Raw genomic sequence first — 19,663 nt, 5'->3', positions numbered from 1 at the left:
TCACTTTCATCAGTGCTCTGTTATCAATGGGGAAAAGTAAACCATAAAAAAATGTTCAGCAAATATGCGGAATCAAGTGCCAAAACAGATTTCAGCTGGGAAAGCTTGCAAATGACGGCAAAACCATTGTACCATACGAGGAAGCCCTAATCCTATACCGGGCGCAAAAAAGATTAAACACGGTGTAAAAATTCCCACCTGTCACCTGGCGGCTGAAAAAGTTTGACTAGCAGCACTGCAGGGTTAATTTCAACTACCCTTATGAATTTTTCTTTTTTCTGCTCTGTTGAAACTCTCGAACTCCCTTTGAGTTACCATCGGTGTGATGAGTTTTCATGCTCACGTGTGTTTCACTTGTTCCGTTTTCACCTCCAGGGAGTGCAAACAAATTCTTCCCATGCACACGTACACACTGGTACACTCTGGCGTCCGTCCGTGGTGGCCTGCTTGTACATGCATGCTCTGGCGGGTCAAAAGCATGGTTCTACAATATCCACCACCTTTTCGATGGTGCCGGCACTGGTTGCCGAAACGATGTAAGCTGTCGTGAGCAGAATTTTTAATTGCACTCACCCATTCCCTGGTGCTGGGAGCAAGCATCCCTTGGTTAAAGGTATGCTTTCACGCCTTTTTTCAGTGCAAACGCTTGAAACTGTTTGCACTGAATTTCGATGTAGATCGCCTTGTGCAATACCGGCGATGCAGTGCTTGGTGCGTTTCCGTGCGCATGAATATTTATACTGATCTTGACTTTAAAAAGGCCTCTTTATCACCCAGTTAATTATTGTTTTCTTACTGAGCCATACGTCATTGAAGCTAAAGAACTATTGGCCCAAATTATCGGTTTTTATTCGGAATTTCAATTACGATAACTTTATATTAGTTTATTATTCTATGTGGTGACTATATACAGCGTCACCTTTTGATTTTGATTTTGATTTTGAAAACTGTCAACTATAAGCACTGTTCGAATTTGTTATATAAGTTTTAGAATGCTGAACAAATCAAAATGACTCCTGGTTTGTCATAATTATTTTAATAATATTGTGCCAAAGTTACTTTTATCTTTCAATTGGTCTTTAATTCCGCTTTTAATGCTCGTTTCCCATTCAGGATCCATACGCCTCGTACGATGTAAATAGTTCAGACAACGATCCGATGCCCCACTACGATCTAACCGACTCAAATCGTCATGGAACGCGGTGTGCTGGTGAAGTAGCGGCGACGGCGAACAATTCGAAGTGTGCGGTTGGAATTGCATATGGGGCGAAGGTCGGTGGAGTGCGAATGCTAGACGGAGACGTAACCGATATTGTGGAGGCTCGCTCACTGGGTCACAACTCACAACACATAGACATCTACAGCGCATCCTGGGGCCCGGACGATGACGGGAAAACAGTGGACGGACCGGGAGAGTTGGCAACGCGCGCCTTCATAGAGGGTGTTCGTAATGGACGTGGTGGCAAGGGTTCAATATTTATCTGGGCCTCCGGCAACGGTGGTCGCGAGCATGACAATTGTAACTGTGATGGCTACACCAACTCCATCTGGACGCTTTCGATATCATCCACTTCAGAGGAGGGTCAGGTGCCTTGGTAAGTAACCTCGCTATCGTTAACACATAAATCTTGTTGTTTAAATAATGAAGGTGTTTTACGTTCTTGTAATGGTGACATTATTCTCGCCGCAGGTTCTCGGAAATGTGTAGCTCAACGCTAGCGACGACGTACAGTAGCGGGAACTCTAATGAAAAGCAAGTGATCACAACGGATCTTCATCATACCTGCACTTCTTCCCACACGGGTACTTCGGCATCGGCTCCTCTAGCAGCCGGTATTGCGGCGCTAGTTCTAGAAGCCAACCGTAATCTAACCTGGCGTGACCTCCAGCATATCGGTAAGTCAAACAATGACCATATCGCTAAGATGGGGGTATAGTCGCATATCTGAGCGCATTCCTTTGGAAATGAAATTTAGCACTAACAGGTTCGTTCGCATAGCGTATTCTAAAGCATTCGTTCATACATTCCCGTTTTTGCTCCTAATGTCCTTTTCATAGTCGTCCGAACGGCAAAACCAGCTAACCTAATCGATCCGAACTGGTCAGTGAACGGTGTCGGTCGAAGGGTGTCCCATTCATTCGGTTACGGCCTAATGGATGCAGCGGCCATGGTCCGTTTGGCACGCACCTGGAAAACCGTTCCGGAGCAGCAGGTCTGCGAAATCAACGCTCGACATCTGGACAAGTAAGTTTCTCGCATGGCGTAACATCGCCAGGTTTTTTACGTTAGTTGACGTTGATAATTCTAGCCCAACGTCATATGCTGGTCCTGCAATCTTTTGAAGCACATTCGTTTGCTTCGTGTGCTACGTTTTTTGCTTACATATTCATTCAATGTTTTTGCAGACAAATACCTCCCCGAACCAAAGTAAACATGCAGCTGACCGTGGAGCACTGCATGGGCGTGAACTATCTGGAGCACGTACAGGCAAAAATCACCCTCACTTCGCAACGTCGAGGTGATATCAAAATTTTCCTGACCTCGCCATCTGGAACACGGGTCACGTTACTAACGCCAAGGTAAAGAAAGAATCCTTTGAAACAGCTGCAAAACAAAAAGCATCTTCTCTGTACTGCGAATTCGCTTTCACCCGGTTCTATTTGTTTAATATTCTTTTCTTTTTTTTTTTAATTCTCCGGATTATGTCTGTTCCCTTGTCTGCCTACTGGAATCGTTAGATCCCACGATTCGTCGCGGTCCGGGTTTAATCAATGGCCGTTCATGTCGGTGCATACGTGGGGTGAAGCACCCCACGGTACTTGGCAGCTGGAGATCCACAACGAAGGTCGTTTGTTAGGTAAGTTTAATGATGAAATGAAATTAGATTTCAGAACTCAGAAACTAACTATTAATTTTGTTCCTGGAATTAATCCGTAAATTAAGAGAAAAAAAAACAAATTCAGAAAATTTAATATTAAGTAGAAACTCATTTTTCACTAAAATTGGAAAAGCTGTTAAATCATTCGCATTACGTAAAATAACATTTTACTAAGGTTAGTTTGACTTGGTATAAGTATTTTCTAAATCGAACGAAATTTTAGCTATAAAAGGTGTCATGCACATATCCGGTAAATCATTGCAATTTCCGCAGGCTTGTTGATCCCAATGAGCGGTTGATCGTAGATGAACGATTCCTAGTAAATTGATTTTCCACAGGCGGGTGCGTCACTTGACGTTGGTTTTAACATGGCTACAAATGCACTTTGAATAAGCAGAGCAAATTAATTTTAATGACTAATACTTGAACTATTTCAACGATGAAGGTTGTTAATGAACGTTGAGTCGATTTTAATTAAAAGTAACGTCGATTTATGTCCCATATAACATATCTGCCATTTACGGGACGTTTCAGACATTCTGTCTTTTATCTATATTGATTTAATTTCTCCACACGCTGCTACATTCATCCGGATGCTTGTTGTTTCGCGAACACTTCGAATTAGGATACTCTGTTATACGAAGCTGGTCGTTGGTGCTTTACGGTACGAACATTCCCCCGGATCCGAATGATCCATCGAATGTCTCGAGACCGTATTCAACACCATCGCCCGCACTGCCACCGATTCTACCCGCTGCTGGCTTCAAAGGTTATACGGTTAGTGGAGGATCAAAGAATTACTACTCTTCGGCATCATCGTCGTCCACATCTTCCTCCGCATCATCGACTGGAATAGTAGGAATGTCGGCCGTGTCCTCGTCATCGGTCGCTTTAAAACCAAACCGCAAACAGCAACAGCTTCAATATCAGACTCAGTATCATCAATCGGGTTCATCGGTATCTGTGCAATACGGAATAACTGCTGCCTATAGTAATGGCGCTGGCACCAGCAGTAGTAGCAACAACATGAACAACAACAGCAACAATGGAAATAGTAATCGTGGCAACAAAGGAAAAAACAACAAAAATAAGTCAAATAAAAACTCTTCGAAAACCACAACCGTACGGCCTTCGTTAGCGGTAGTTAACCAACAGACCGCGGTAAACATGTACCTCAACAACTACGGCGGCGGAAATACGAACACTGGTGGGCGAAAAAACCCCTCCTCAAAACAAAAGCCACCGCCACCATTGCAAACTATTAATTACGGCAAAGGGGACAAATACCACGCGGTGACCTCGAATATACAGGATAAGCAAATTGCTATCAAGGCTCCGAAACAAGTCAAACAAAATGGCTTTCAATCCCCCTCAAAGTTACCCACTTCCGTCCAATCCTCTGCTTCAGCAGGGTCGGTACGCAAGACCACAACCACCACCGCAACAACGGCTGCCGCTGCCAGGGGCACATCAACAACGCTGTCATCGTCTTCATCGATCGCACAACAAAGCGCCACCATGGTTGGGGGGAGTGTACTACCATCAGGTAGCATAGGCGCATCAACGGTTTCGTTCAGTGGTACTACCGTAACCGCAAGCCCAATATACAATGACCGCTATCCGGCCGCATCCTCCATCAATGCGCGAATACCGGAGGTCTTCCAGCAGTACGACAAAATACAGCAGTTTTATCCCGAACTGCAACCCTATTCATCTATCCGGGAAGAACACGATTCGCACGTGCCACCACTGTCCGAGGGATCAGCAGGACAAATGCCACCACTTCCACCGCCGGTGGTGAAGCTTAATTCCGCGACAAGTTCAAGCTCTAGCGCAAGTAACAACAATTTCCAATTCCAAACGTCTGGCAAAGGAGCGATGATTTCCGGTTCGAAATTATCGGCACCAGCCGGGAATACGCCCGGTTCAAGCGGTACTTCGCTTCACTCCGGTAGTGCTTCTTCCCTCGGCAAACCGTCACGTGCCAAGATCTTTTTCCCCGATTCCGACATCATTGATGCGATACCGCGCAAAATTTCGTCCAGTTTACAGCCGATTCCACCCTCTTACGTGTCGTCACCGTACTACAGTCGCACACAGAGCTCCTTTATCTCGTCTTCCAATGACCAGAAGCATGGAAAGGGTATTTATTTGCCGATAACTACTGCGCATAATTAGATTTCCTTGTGTTTGCATAGCCTTTTGATTATCCCTCTATTCGTTTGACCATTCATTTTATTGAGTGTGATTTTTTGTTAATACCTTTTTAGCTTCGGTACTCATACGTTCAAAGCTATTGGTTTCTATCTGTTTTATTTTTATTGATGATTTGCAATGATGAGACACGTGAATTTGGCAATAAACGTTCCAGTACACATATACGTAGTGAATAGGTTGATGCATGACATTCACATGCTTTTCAAACCTTCAAAATGATCTTTATAACGAAACATATCTGGCACCAGCTACCGTTCAGACTGTAATGTACAGAAAAAAAATTATGATAATATTCCTTGTCGTCTATATTATACCATTCCTTCCTTCCGACTGATAAATAATGAATTTCAATTTGCGTAACTGTCAAGAGTATTTATGCAAATTCGTAACAGCTTTCTCAATGAAGTGCAAAGAATAACAACTCCTGTCTGACACAGAATCTGCTCCGTGTACTTATTTACAACCAAGTAAATGTTGTTGATAGCCAGCATTGATTTATCAAAGGCGGTATTTGTTGCTAACCACACTCACACAAAAACACATAAGAGCCGGTTCAGCAGTTATTGTTCTCCATGAGCGCAGGGCCGTCGCAACGAAAATGAATGTCCTCTCTCGTTGGTGATAACATTAAGCCACCCAAGGGGAAACGATAAACTTCTTGATGGTATCTCATCCCACTGTTCTAAAACCATAGGGAAATTTATTCAGGCACGTCATCGAGCTATCGGCTGAGAATATTATCCGTGCTGGCTATTAGTCTCTGAGCTTCCGTGGGTTGTATCATGTGCCACCAACAGGTAAATACGATCGTTACACAGGCAAAATTCGGCCCTTTGTTTGGTGCAAGAGAAACGCACGGGATAGTACAATACTTCCGTACGGTTCGCATAGCTTATCCTTCATTTCCCGTTACAATATGCCGATTAACTTTTTGGAACGAATCTCTTTTCCTTCAATACTTCCCACTTTGGTTTAACCCACTGCTGTGCACAGGGTGTGGGTTTGTGTGTGCGCGCAAGATGACTACATCTCGTGGGATAAAGTGAGAAACTTTCTTTCCTGGATTCCTAACAAATGAAGCACATGGTTGGTTGGCTGCAAGCTGAAACTTTTCACAAGAGCTTCGAGACAACAGTCACCTCGAAACAACTCATCGTGCTGTAGGATAAGTTTTTTTTCCTTCTGGCGCTTGGTGTTTAAGCAACTTCACAGTTGACACTGAAACGGTAGCGCGTCGAGCATAGTTAAACATCCGTTGCTGCTCACAGCAACACAAAACTGCACTCGGAAGTACAGGGAAATGGTCACACTTTTCTTCCGGGTTGTTAGAAAAAAGTACAAAACACAAACAGTAACGCCACGCAACACGGTCTGGTCGATATTCAAGAATTCTTCAAGAAGAAGGTGGGTCCGGTAGTGCATTAGTAGCAGCGGCTTCGAATTCTCACACGACAGGGCTGCTACCAAAACCCTTTAGAAGGAAGGAATCTGCAATGTTTATAAATCGGGCATCATTGTATCTATAAATACTATAGCATACAAATCGTTACCCAACCTACCTCTGTTATCGTTAATGTTCCAGACGGGCAGCTAACACTTGTTCAATAAATTCCCAACTGAAAGACGAATACATGGGCCACGTGTGCTAGGAAGTGATAACTCGTACCACTCTCAAGCAGAGACACTTTCATTGCACGTTGTGCCCAAAACTGTACGATAAAGTTTTCCCTCAAACTCATTCTTACATACCCACATACATACACACACACACTCACGGTATAGAAACTTCCATAAGCCCATGCCAGAGTTTGTCACCCTGGGAAAAGATCTTGTGTACTATGCACGCAATCCGGTTTCACCTACGACGGTACGTTCCGGTGCCGGTACTTTCATGTACCGTACCAGTCGAACGACATAAGTCGTTGTCATTGGTGTGATTTCTTGCCAGGGCAAAGATTGTGCATATTTTCACAAGACATTAACTAAATTAACTAATTATGGTATGCTTAACAGATACTTTCCCACCACTATGCTATTTTGTGTGTTTGAACGAGTTTTTTTAAACGGACATTTTTTTAAATTCGTTTACTATTAAAAACGATTACCGAACAAATGCGAATAAGTCTTTGAGCTCGCAGGTGTTTTATGTTGTGGTTTTTTTTTTTACATTACCAAACGCCATAATATTTTTTATATTATATTATGGTATTTCCTTCCTCAGTGCTTTCGAAGTTGTGGAAAATTGTCGAGTTCATTAGATTATATTCATTCGCTTAAATTTTCAATTAGTTGTACAATGTTTCATAGTTTAACGATAGCAATAATTCAGCATTTTCTGAGTTTTGTAGTTTTTTTTATAATTGCTGTAGTACGTAGTAGTGATTATTGTAGAGATTAAGAAATACTATATAATATGACGCATACTACTTGTCAGTAATATCATTGAAGTTTGTTATTTTTATGTTTACTGTAATATTTTTATGTTTGCAAACTTTCATTTTTACAAATTTTGTTTTATTATTTATTATGGCATATACAATGTATTGCACTTGTTTAAAATTATATGCATTTGGCACGAGTTTCATCAATCAATCAATTAATCATCATCACTAATCATCACCATCATCGTTGGTGTCTTTTTCTACCTCAATCAATACAGCTCAAATCACGCAATGGGATCTTATATTCTACGGTACGGAAACGCCTGCCCAGCAGAATGATCCTGTTCGATTCGGTAAACCTGGCTATGATAGTAATTTCGGCGGTGAAGTGGAACATAACGCCCTCGAGTTTGATAGTGGCGTTACGAGCGACCAATGGCGAGATATGCAGCAAGTAAGTGATCGCACCAGATTTATAAAGACTATTGTAAACATGTTCCGATTATTTATACGCGTTTCGATTTATCTTCCAGATCGGTGAGGGACACAGCGAGGTACAGCGGACCTCATCCAACGACGTGACGGCGGTATCCTGCGCACGATTCGATGCCGCCAGCTGCATAGGTTTGTCACTGCTTGCAATGTTCATATCACAGTTTTACTCCGACAGACAAGTAAGCTCAATCGGTACTAGGTAATCGTTAAAGTTGTTCGGCCATCCACCACAACGGCAAACGGCAAATAGAGCATAAACACCAGGATGCGGAGAAAAAACGCCAAATAGATAAAATCGAACCGTAATCCAACAAAACCAGCAAACCAGTACATCGCGATGATACACAAGAGCACAAGAAAATCTAATTGCAGAGCAAAACTGTGCCGAAGCATGTGTTGGGACGTGTCAGCCATGGTGCGATTATTCACATCTGGTTAACCAATTTGGCAACGAGTGGGTAGAAATTAGCCAATCCATTTGAGCTCAACCCACAAGTAAACAGGTGCGTTAATTTTGTTTTCACGGTCACATACTGAACTGCTGTAAGAAAAAAAAGTCAAGCAACAGAACCCGTTATGGAAGGCCACTGACACGTGTCAGTGGTCCGTTTAATCAAAGCCAAAGTTTTGCTTTGTTGCTTATCCTTAAGTTATAGTTCAGGTGTGGTGTATAGATATTGAATTTTACGTAAAAACCATTTTCTCCCTGTTTTATCCCATTGCGAGAAAAGCATCCTTTCCATACTCTTTAACAATTGTTAGTGAATATGTAATTTGTACAATAATGGTAAAATCAAACGAGTGAAGCTTCCAATATCAAGATAGTAATTAGTTGTATCTTAGTTTTACATAGAACATTTTTTCCAAACGGATATATTTTACATCTTGGGGCGGGATAATAATCGTTAAGCAGATTTATTCGTTCATATGTACGCAGCTTTCGTCGAGCCATCGATCAAATTCTTCGTGTACAACTAGTTTTTCTTTAATTGTTGCATATCACATCGTTTGAATTAATGCCTCATTTGTAACGTTACTATATCCAAATAGTGTTTTTGTTCTTATTTTTATAACATATTTGAAATTAAAAAAAGCAATAGATAATCTCATGCTGTGTTACACCCGTCTATCCATAAACTACCGTGCGCCTCCATTGCCAGCTTCATTATTACATACACGCTTGTTGTTAAAGAATCATCTAAAACGTGATAGTTGGAGTAAAATTCATCACACTATTTGAGATTCATATCATATTGCCAGTATAACGCTGATGCAAAGAAATTGAATAGGAGCTGTTTCAATTTGTGCAAAATAATCAAGCCAATTCATTCCACTGGCTACGTTTACTATGGTGAAAATATCGATGCTGCCCCGCATTCGCCCACTGCGGATCATACTATTTTCGTTTTTGCAACCGTCTCAGCATGAATGAAAGTTGCTAAATTAATGGGACAAAACCCGGAGACAGCATTATTGGTAAACGGTTGAGTGAAACTCCGACAGCTTCCATTTCCTAATTTCAATTCCATCGCACTTTCTCTGTTTTGCATCATCTCTCCTGCACACCTATTCGTTTCCATCCGAGCGGCAGCATGTTCTTACTTGTTCCGTTTAAGCCCAATTGCAAAACAGCCCCGATGGGTTTTGCGGTGCAGTATCGTCTTCGCCTTCAGCACGATGGATGCAAAATTGGCACATCGGAACGGCAGCATTATTATGCTTTACCCTACTCAATATGCAAACAGGGTCAACCAAGCTACGATCCCGGCCGTAGACTCCGTGAGTGGCACTCAGCTAAGCTTTTGCCACCACGCTCGGTTAGCAACACGGCACTGATCCAGTTTGCTGAACTCAATTTGCATACTTCCTTCTAGTCGAACCCTCATACGGCTGGTGCGGAATCTCATACAGGGCTCTTTTTTATGTTGCTTCCACTTGCTTCAAAGAATTGTGGTTCGGGTATGCTTTCTCTCTACCCGACCAAATTCTTGCATGCTTTTAGGATTTGTGATTCTCCTGCATCGGAAAAATGGCGATACAAAGCACGATATTCTAAGTGTTGGCTTTTGCAATAGAAACTCGTTTGATCGGATATGTACCCAGTGCATTCACAAGGCGTTGGTATGGCATGAACCATAACAACCGGTTTTGTTTTAATAAACTGTACCACAAGAAATGTGCCAAATCAAAACGTAGTCAATAGTACCACAGTCGCTCGGTTTGATTGATTCGCTTATGGCGGAAAGTTTTGGATGCTAACCGTTTGGAATGACTGTTTTAATGTGGAATTACTTGAAAGGCCTATGAAGAAAGCGGTGCCAACAGGGATGCGTTTCCTAGTGAAAATACCTTTTTCGATAGATCGAATAGGTCGATAGAGAGATATGAAAGCACTTTACTTGACGGATGATGCATAAAAGTAAATTGCTTTCAAATGAAAGACAAGGGGGCCGTGTACTTGTGGGAACGATATTTTTGAAAAAATAATAACATTGAAATAATAAAAACACATAACAAACAAGATACACAATTTTACAAATAAGCAATTCGTAACCAATTGTGTGTAGCCGATATTCTTATTTAAAGATATTTTATATCCGTAGATAGGAGAATGCAATCACACCAACATGTTTTGCCTCATTTGTTTGGACTTATTTCGCTGGTATTTTTGTTTTAACTACGATTGGTGTGGAATTCGCAAGTCGAACGATGGAGGACTGTATCATTAATTCAGCAACATTGGCTCTGCTGATGGTGATGCTTCACTTCGTGCTAGCTACTTTTGTTTTTCGTTTTCGAATCTGTTGATGGCGAATATTGCTTGTGAAAAGCGAACGAAATTTGAAGCTCCTCCATAAGGATCTCATTTGGGGCTGATTTTTGCCGTTTCGATCGATTGGATGTAGAGCATTTGCTCGTATGGTTGTATCTAAATCCTTTCTTGGTATCGCACATACCATTGGTAAATTGATCCCCTACCAGATATTCACGCAAACGTAGAGATAGACACAGTCGATAACCGTGAAGGGGGCCTGCACGAAGGAAAAAAGCAATCCGGATCGCAGACGATTGCAAAGTGCTTGGCGCTATGAATCGTTACTGTTGAATCGACTTGTTCTTTCCCACTGTCACAAAAAGTTTCCCATCCTCTGGTGCTCAAACGAGTGGGATGTAAAATTGATTTTTGTCAGAATGTTACTACAGAGTATCGGAGTTCTTTGTGCATCCCATCCGCCGGAGGTTTAGCTTCGGTTGATCCGTACGGATATTGTTTTTTTTTCTCATTTCAACTCGTATAGTTCTATTACAAACAAGTAAAAGCGCTGCTGATGGTGTTTGTTAGATTGCTATGCTAAAACTATTGCTTTTGCTACATCGGAGGTTTGTTCACACGAGAATTCAAACGGTTTTTTTTTTATTCCTGCAATTGGTAGCTTTTAATAAAAAGCGGAATGAGTCTATGGATTCTGTGGCACTCAAAAAATGATTGGAATTTAGCAAAGTAATCAGCTTTTGCGAGTATCCCATTATTTAGTTCCATTTCAATCGTGAAAATAATTCCAACGATGATGCTGCTCGAACCATCAAAAACAAGCCCATCTTTTACAACGAATAATATTAGATAATGTTTCATTCCACAGTATTCCCCCAATTACATCGTTTCCCATTGTAAGCTTTACACAGGTACGAGAATACAAAATAATCAAAAACAACAGTACTCATGATTCGATTGGAAAACGAAGCAGATATGGCTTACTGAAAGTGTCTACGCAAAACCACGCGCATTTTCTTGGGCGCCAATTTGATTATGCAAAAGCTGGCAAAACATTCGATCCCATCATCTGGAGCAAGGTCACGCTTGTTGTCGAACGTGCCTCATTATCGATTCGCAAGGATTTTTCCGCCTCATCCCAGTAGCGAATCCTGTTTAAGTACCGACCGTGAAGGACATCGCTCATTGTCGCTGCAGCAAGGCCGGGGTGTAGCGGAAGCAGCGCTTTAACTACTTCCGCCTCTGACTTTTGCCAGTTGAGCGTGCTAAATTGCCACGACTGATTTTCCCGGGATGATGAAATACCCACCGGAATGGATTGTCCATCATAATTTGTTATTAAACGTGCCGTGGGACCCTTTTGAAATTGATAGGATGAGCGACATTTGCCTACAGAGACATTTGCCTCTTCTTCCAAAACCTATTATGGTACGATGATATTGACACGGGAGAGATTAAGGGGTTTCAATACACTAACGTTGGACGAGGGTACGAGGAAGGCAGAATTTCTTTTAATAGATCATATTTTCAAAATCAAATGCAAAAGTCCATCCTTTAAATTGGACATCAGGAGGGCATATTTGGTATCCATTTTTCATGTATAGACATTTGCAACCCGCTTCTGTTCTGTTCATATATTGCTGTTATTATAGTATCTAAATCTTCATAACTATGCAATATAATTTTTCTTCCGAGCTTACCTTAACAGCGCATAATTTCAATACAACGTTCATGAAAAGCAAATAAGCTGTAAACGTTTGACACACTTGCATGCATCGCTGAGTCGTTTGTCTAGAGTTCAGCTTCCACGCCATCCCCACAGAAGCATCGTTGACAAATTAATGACCTACGATTTATTGGGCGATGGATTCATCTTGTCGCCATTTGTCGCCAGATTTGGAAATGTATTCTCCTCACGAAGGAATTTACATAAATAATCCGAGGCAGATCGATCAGGGACGACGTGGAAGAGATGCATAGTACCGGGAACCCGTGGAGATGGGAATTAAAAACCAAAAAATTGTACCTTAAGCACACTTTGAACCATTATGAAGAAACAATCAAACGATGGGAAACATTAAACATTGCAATTTCGATAGCTTATAAAAATAAAATGGCTTTCAACTGTCTTCGATTGGGGACTTATCTTCAGCAATATAAACCTATACGTTTTATCACTCTCTAGCTAATGCACAAGATGAACCAGAAAAAGGACTAAGGCTTTCAGGCGCAATGAAGCAATGTTTCCCAAACGCCAAAGGGAAGAACTGTCCATTAAATCCACATCATTACCATGAAAAACCCGTGTACCCTTTAGGTCACGAGTCGTCGCCTGAAAGGGAGTCTAAATTTATTCCTGTTTCAAGCTTTTAATCTCAAACAATCAGGCTCTCCTCCATTATGCAAATGTCAAACGCTGCCTCAAGTCTCCGAACTCTGAGAGTCAAACGAGTGTGCTGTCGGGTCATTTTTTTTTTTCAACTTCATTACATCTGGCAAAGCTCTGACCAGCGACGAGTCGTTACTAGTCATTTGGCATTGGATAAAACTCAGCGAAAAACAAATGCCAATGAGCAAATATTGCGCGCGAAAAGGAGGTGGATGGCGAAGATTAAGTGGAAGCTCATGAAGTCTCACAATCAAAAGCACTCAACAAGAAGGCCATCTGAATTAAAGATTATTTCTAACGAAAAACTTAATTCGATGTCATTGCCCGACGACGACGTTCCGTTTCGAGTCGCTTTTAATGTGACGATTGTTCAGAACTTACAGCGAGTTTTGTAAATTCAATAGTAACCCACAGTAAACAATTTGTATTCATAATTCGTCATCGTTTTTCACTAACCCGACCTGAGTAGAAACGGAAGAAGAAACCAGAGAAGAAGTTGGATCCAATAAATAATTTCTTATTTGTTGTGGTGCTATAGCTCGATTTGCCATTTCTGATTTCTTCTTGGTTTCTATTTTTCCCATGCCAAAAATTGTTTGTTCTACCTGGGGGAGAATAGTTCAGATAGGACTGGATATTGGTACTGCAGGTGTACTGTTAACAATAGTGATGGGAATATCAGAATGGATTCATTAAGCAATGTCCCCGACCCCGAAAAAATCCGGATTGGTTCATAGTCGTTTTTGGATTACTCCGGTAGCGACTCCAGATAGGATTCCGGAGTTGACTCCGGTTTGCTTCGAATTAGAACTCGGATTTAATTTCAGATAACTATGGAGGCAATTCCGGAGTGACCACGTGATTTGTAACGGCGGGTCCGTATATAGGATATCTCATTGTAATTGGAAAAACAACTTTCGACACATTTACTCAATTACATTTACCATTGTTGGAAAGAAAACCCGAGAATCATTCATTTCTTTTGTTTTTGTCACTTATTGTCCAAATGGCGCGTTAAAATTCAACCTTCACGAAGAGTTCTTACGAGTACAACTATCATATCGCTTTTGAGTACTGTTAAACAGAGATTCCTGTATCAAAACTCCTTGTTTGACATACATATCGGTCATCGTTTCAATAACATCAGTGATAATTAGTGTTTGTGTTAGCAAATCTTACGATCCTTCATACTGCCCTTGATCCTTTTATTTTTTTTTCAAATGCAGCAACCATGTTGTAGTTATATTCAAGCAAGCAAACTTACATATCGTGCTTCAAAATTGTGTTCATTTTTATTGATGTAGCCGTGGCAAAATGCTTTATTTACTGCAGGCTCGTACTTAGTTCGTCATTAGTAAAATGCTCAATGAAATTGAAAGCTCTTGATGCTGTACATACCTATCTACGGCCAGCAATAAACCGATAGTAAGCAAAATAATGGATTACACGAAATTTCGCCTATTTGTAAGCTGTTCAACATCTGCGTCAAAGCCAAATGGTTGAAGTAGGAAAACAGTTCTTAAGTCGAGAAGCAGAAACAAACGGTGTAGCAAATAGAGATGTTCACTAGTAATGAAAGTAATGAGTTAAGGGCGGACACAAGGATAAGTCGATCAAACAAACACGTTAGGTTTGAATCACATGAAATAACAAACAAAGGAAAGGAATAACTAACAATAAAATCCTCACACACGGTGTCAGGCCAGCGAATGTGCAACACCACACGGTATGCAGTATATATAAATCACATTCACAGCATTACCTTTTCGTATCATCGAGATGTAATGATAAGTGTTGAGCGTGTTCGAGCTAGCGTCCCACAACATACATCACACACACACACACATGTGATCGGTATGATACGTGTTCTTTTTATGTTTATCTTCCGCGTTGGATGGAGATAACTAACCATTAGAATACTAACCGTCTAAGTGCAAGGTCTGCACAAAACAACGTCGAATCCGACATTATGTGTATTAGAATGAAGTAGATAACTGAAAATAGTACTCGTACAGATAAACTTTGATGCTAAAACAGCCGAAACAAATGTCCGCGAAAAAGGTTTAGAAATTAATTAGGAACCAACCAAACAAAGCTAGGAACAAACTAACAAATTGTGAACTTTTTAAAACGAAATTAGAACAAAAAAGGGCGAAACTTAAGTAGCAGCAGAACTCCTGGGCCACTGTTATACGTACAGCGGCTGGCGATAGATGAAGCGAACAAAATCGAAACCATAACGAGAACTCCTCTGCCCTGCGGACGTGTCAAGCGAAAGAAGCGAGCTGAAATAACTCAACATAACTCTAAATTCAATCTAGATAGGTGTAAAAGCGAAGCATTAACGTGGAATGGCACAAACATTTCTACTTCTCAGACTTGATCCTGCACCAATTCTCGAGCATTGTCGAAGCAAGGATAGTGTTTTGTTTTCTCTTTTGTAACGGCGCGGTACATGCAATTTGGGTCGTGTCCGAGTGTGTGTAAAACCGAAGACCGAGTCGTCAATTTCACATAAAGCAGCCATTTTTTTCGGCCAATCGATCTCCACGGTAATGGACAGGTGTTGTAAAATAACTAATGTAACGCATAGAAACAAATGAGACCGAATGCAGACCACCCTACACCCCGAAACACTGGAAACCACGTGAAAGCACGTGGCAAATTGAATTAACGTTACTTCCCAAAGGAGGTACTGAAGCAGGTTCGGAATGCAAGCATGTGTAGATGGTTCGATGGATAGCAACAAAATAAAACAAACAAACAAAAAACTCACGCACACATAAAACTATTAAGAGAAAACATAAAATATAGCGAAACAAAAAAAAAATCGCAAAAAATAAAGAAATCAAAAATGAAAGACAAGGCAAAGAATCAATGCTCAGTGAAGAAAGCATAACCCGGCACACGAGAGGTGTAATTCCGAATGGGGCCACTTCGTGTAGCGAAACAGAATGGCGTTCGTCTGGTTTTCCATTTTTCACAGGAACATCCATTAAGGTTTGACGGAACTAGGTGTCGAAAATCATACGCTGCGCGCGACGAAAGGATCAAACACAACGCTGCTCGACGTCAACCGCCAACGTTATTGCAAGGTTATATATTCGTTTCGTTTACACCTCTTTATGTTACTATGTATGGGAGTAGAGCTTGTTTTGTTATTATGATATAGTTTGTTTACCCTTAAACTCATTCAATTGTATCATGTATGTTTGTACCTTACTTTGTGTATGTATTACCGGAATGTAGCTGCGTTACAGCTTTAACACGTTAAACTAGGGAGGATACATAAGCTAGTAATTTAAGAGAATGTCTAGAAGCAACACAAAGCAACAAGGAAAAACAACTAAAACAACAACAACACAAACACACGAAGTACACACTCGACACAGTACTGGACATTGGAGGAAAGTAAATAAGGACACTCCACCCCGTGCTATTTCCGTCTGGTTTGGTAATTTCCTTTTGTTTTGTTTGTAAAGTTTTGAACTGATTTGATTTGGATTCTTTTTATATATTACATTCTTTTTTTTCTTATTTACTTGTCTTGATTGAATCTTACTTGTCTTCTGAGTTAAATCAACGTTTAGGTTAAGTATACTTTATTTTTAAGCTTGGGTAGTTTAAGTGTCTCACTCTTCCTGCACGGCAAATGCAACACAGAATTTTGCTTCGTATTTATTATTTTAACCTATGAATTAATTTTTTTTCTTTCTAATGCTCAGTCCTTCTTTTAATTTACATCGACTTCCAACTAAAGGTGTGAGTTTTTCAACTTTAGTCTTACTTAAGATTACTTGCATGCATCTTTAACGTAGCATATCTCTAAAGTACTTATCAATAGTTTTAGTTTCACCGGTGGCATGTTTATATGAACACACTCAAGGTTGGTTGCAAATACTCAACTGGATTAAATTCACGTCTCACCTCTATTAAATGTCACGATCGCATTTTTTTTAAATACACCTTTGTTCGTTCTCTTCCCAAACAGAATGCAAAGCAACCGCGTACCATTATAAAGGCCACTGCTATATTCAATGTCCTCCGGGAACGTATCCCTCGGCACCGCTTGCCTCGGAAGTAAATGGTGCGTCCCGTCAAGCTGACAACGATGAAATAGCAACCAACGGTCAGCGACCACTGCCACCGTCATCTCTTCGCCGACGCCGAGAGCAACGTGTGGTCGATGCGTTGATGAATAGCCTTTCACCTAACACGTCCAATCGACCGAACGCCACCAGCGCCAACCTCCCCCAATGCCTCCAGTGCCATACGACCTGCCTCAAATGTACCGGTCCGAAGGCGACCGACTGTACCGAATGTCAGGCCGCCTTCCGCTTCCAACCGATTGCATCCGGTGGCGAAAGTCACATTTGCGTGTCAATCAACGACAAGCGGGCCCAGCAGTTGGGTGCCTCGAGTAATGGTTCATCTGGTCAACCGAAACCTTCCGAGGCCGGTACATCGCCAACGCAACCCACCGTAACAGGTTCGGATCCGGCCCAACACAACTACCTCCCGTCCGTGCTGTTTCTTGGCGGTGTGCTTGGGGTTGCATTCGCTGCCATATACGTGCTTTGGCTGCATTGCTTCCAGGGTACGCCCGGTATCGGAGATCTCACCGGTGCAGCGCTGGTCGGTGACAGTGGGGATGGTGGAGGTGGTGGTTCTGGATTGGCCAGCATACGGTACGATCGGGTGCACACCAACGAACAACAGGAAGAGGACGAACCGTTCGAAGACGATGACGACAGTGGGAGCAGTGGCGACGATGAGGGAGATTTGCTGTCCGTTTCGGCCGTACAAACCATTGCTTCACTTGATCGGTAAACGCGTCGAAAGGTACAAGTAAAATGCACCCAGACTAAAGGGAACAGAGGGAAAACTTAAATCGGATCAGTGATGTACAGTAAGAAGCACAGGAATATAAGAGCTCGGTTTTCCGTTTTTAATGTGTACTTGAGTTAAACAATAAACTTCAACCAACCGTGAACACAAGTCTCATGTATATTATATTGCAATTTCTTATGTTTGGTATTGGCAAACGTTCTTTTTTACGTGACCTAGTACTATATGGAAGTAGTAGAAAAAAAGAAAGAAATCCTTCTAAGTCGAGAATATTCAATGTAGACGCTTTAATGTTTTATTGGTGCATTGGTTTTGCCGTAATACTAGCAGTATTTGCTCGTTTCGTGCAATTATTGACTCTAGCACACGTTTACATTTGTCATAAATCTGCCGATGCGTGTTGCTGGCGCTGTAAAACCGCTGATGGTAAGTAACAGTACACCTTTTAGATGGGTTTGTTCTTGTGGTTCGCACTACTCACATTTTTCTTACCATATCTCCAGTGCTCCGTTGCGTACAACTCCGTTTAGCATCAATGTTTGACGAACTTGATAACTCTCCCGGCCATATGTCGATATTGTTCGAGCAGATATACTCACTGATGTAGCTGAATGTGGTCAAAGGAGTACTTTCCGTGCCGGCAGTTCTGCACAGATCACTCAGTATCGCCTTCTCGTGATCGTCATTCAGCAGCTGGATATCCATAGCAGACCAACCCTCGCTTTGCATGCATCCACTGTCATGCTGTGGGCCCACGTGCGAAGGATGATACGATCCGAGGGTAAAATTAGTCCGCAAGCTTAGTTGCGACTGCAGTGTACCAACGGATGATCCAGTACTGTACGATGTACAGTTCAACCGGCTGGAATCTTCGTGACTGTGAAAGCTCATGCTTTATAACACTGTACCGCATTGGGTCGCGTACCACGAGTAACTAGTTGCATGAAATTAAGCTAATCTCCGTATTGTTAGCAACCGCTCAATCGGTATTTGTCACTAAGATTACAGGGCCGAAGGCTTCCGGAGAGCGGTTAGCTTGTTCACCAATCATGCCGCTTCATTTATTCGACTTCCGACAGCCAATACGCATGATTGAAATGATAACACGAGTCCTGATAACGTTATTATTACAGCTCGTTTATAACAAACATAACATTTTGCAATTATCCCTTTCCACAATACTCTTGTCGATTTGAAACGATCGTTCACAGTGTTCCATTTGCACGATCAGTTGCGCTTCGTTATAGTCCATCTAGCAGCCCCAGGATGTCATCATGGGAGATTGCATGGCTGCATTTAACTTATGCCAGGCCTGTGAGAATATTGCCGCGAAAAGGCACCGGATCTATGCTGCATAACCTCACTTTTATTGCGATCGTATGCAGCGTAACCTCGTTTAAATCAAACCGCATCAGGGAACCATTGCATACAGGGTATGGCTGACAACTTTAGGAATGTTTGCTGTAAACCCGTTTCCGTAATTATGTTACCAGGATCGCGTAATATCAAACTCTCGTGAGAACGATCGCTAGTGCAAGTGAGATAGATGAAATGGAACGTATCCTTCATCTCCCTCAAACTCCCCGTCGGCAAATGCGAAATTTCCATACAAACAAGCCGTTTCCCGATTTCTGATACCAGGAGCGCATCCACATCAAGAGGTATCAATCATTCCCCTCCA

At 41.7% G+C, this 19,663-nt stretch overlaps 2 protein-coding genes across 2 annotated transcripts in view; one reads left to right on the top strand and one right to left on the bottom strand.

Moving 5' to 3' along the window:
- LOC128708921 (furin-like protease 1, isoforms 1/1-X/2) overlaps positions 1-17,964 on the top strand; it is a 59,269-nt gene extending 41,305 nt beyond the window's left edge. The window contains exons 4-12 of the mRNA XM_053803902.1: positions 1,114-1,595; positions 1,691-1,896; positions 2,059-2,245; positions 2,407-2,580; positions 2,740-2,858; positions 3,505-5,022; positions 7,756-7,931; positions 8,011-8,101; positions 17,126-17,964. Coding sequence (XP_053659877.1) covers positions 1,114-1,595; positions 1,691-1,896; positions 2,059-2,245; positions 2,407-2,580; positions 2,740-2,858; positions 3,505-5,022; positions 7,756-7,931; positions 8,011-8,101; positions 17,126-17,964 — 3,792 coding nt within the window. The remainder of the gene's footprint in view (positions 1-1,113; positions 1,596-1,690; positions 1,897-2,058; positions 2,246-2,406; positions 2,581-2,739; positions 2,859-3,504; positions 5,023-7,755; positions 7,932-8,010; positions 8,102-17,125) is intronic.
- A 291-nt stretch (positions 17,965-18,255) lies between these two features.
- On the bottom strand, positions 18,256-18,873 carry LOC128709259 (uncharacterized). The gene is made up of 2 exons (XM_053804247.1): positions 18,475-18,873; positions 18,256-18,402 (listed from the first exon to the last, which is right to left on the bottom strand). The coding sequence occupies exons 1-2, from the start codon at positions 18,871-18,873 to the stop codon at positions 18,256-18,258; spliced, it is 546 nt and encodes a 181-aa protein (XP_053660222.1).
- Positions 18,874-19,663: the final 790 nt, after the last annotated feature.

The sequence above is a fragment of the Anopheles marshallii genome, chromosome 2 (genome assembly GCF_943734725.1).
Source record: "Anopheles marshallii chromosome 2, idAnoMarsDA_429_01, whole genome shotgun sequence".
NCBI classification, from domain to species: domain Eukaryota; kingdom Metazoa; phylum Arthropoda; class Insecta; order Diptera; family Culicidae; genus Anopheles; species Anopheles marshallii.
Note: the sequence above shows the minus strand (reverse complement) of the source record. Positions and strands in the feature narration are given on the sequence as shown.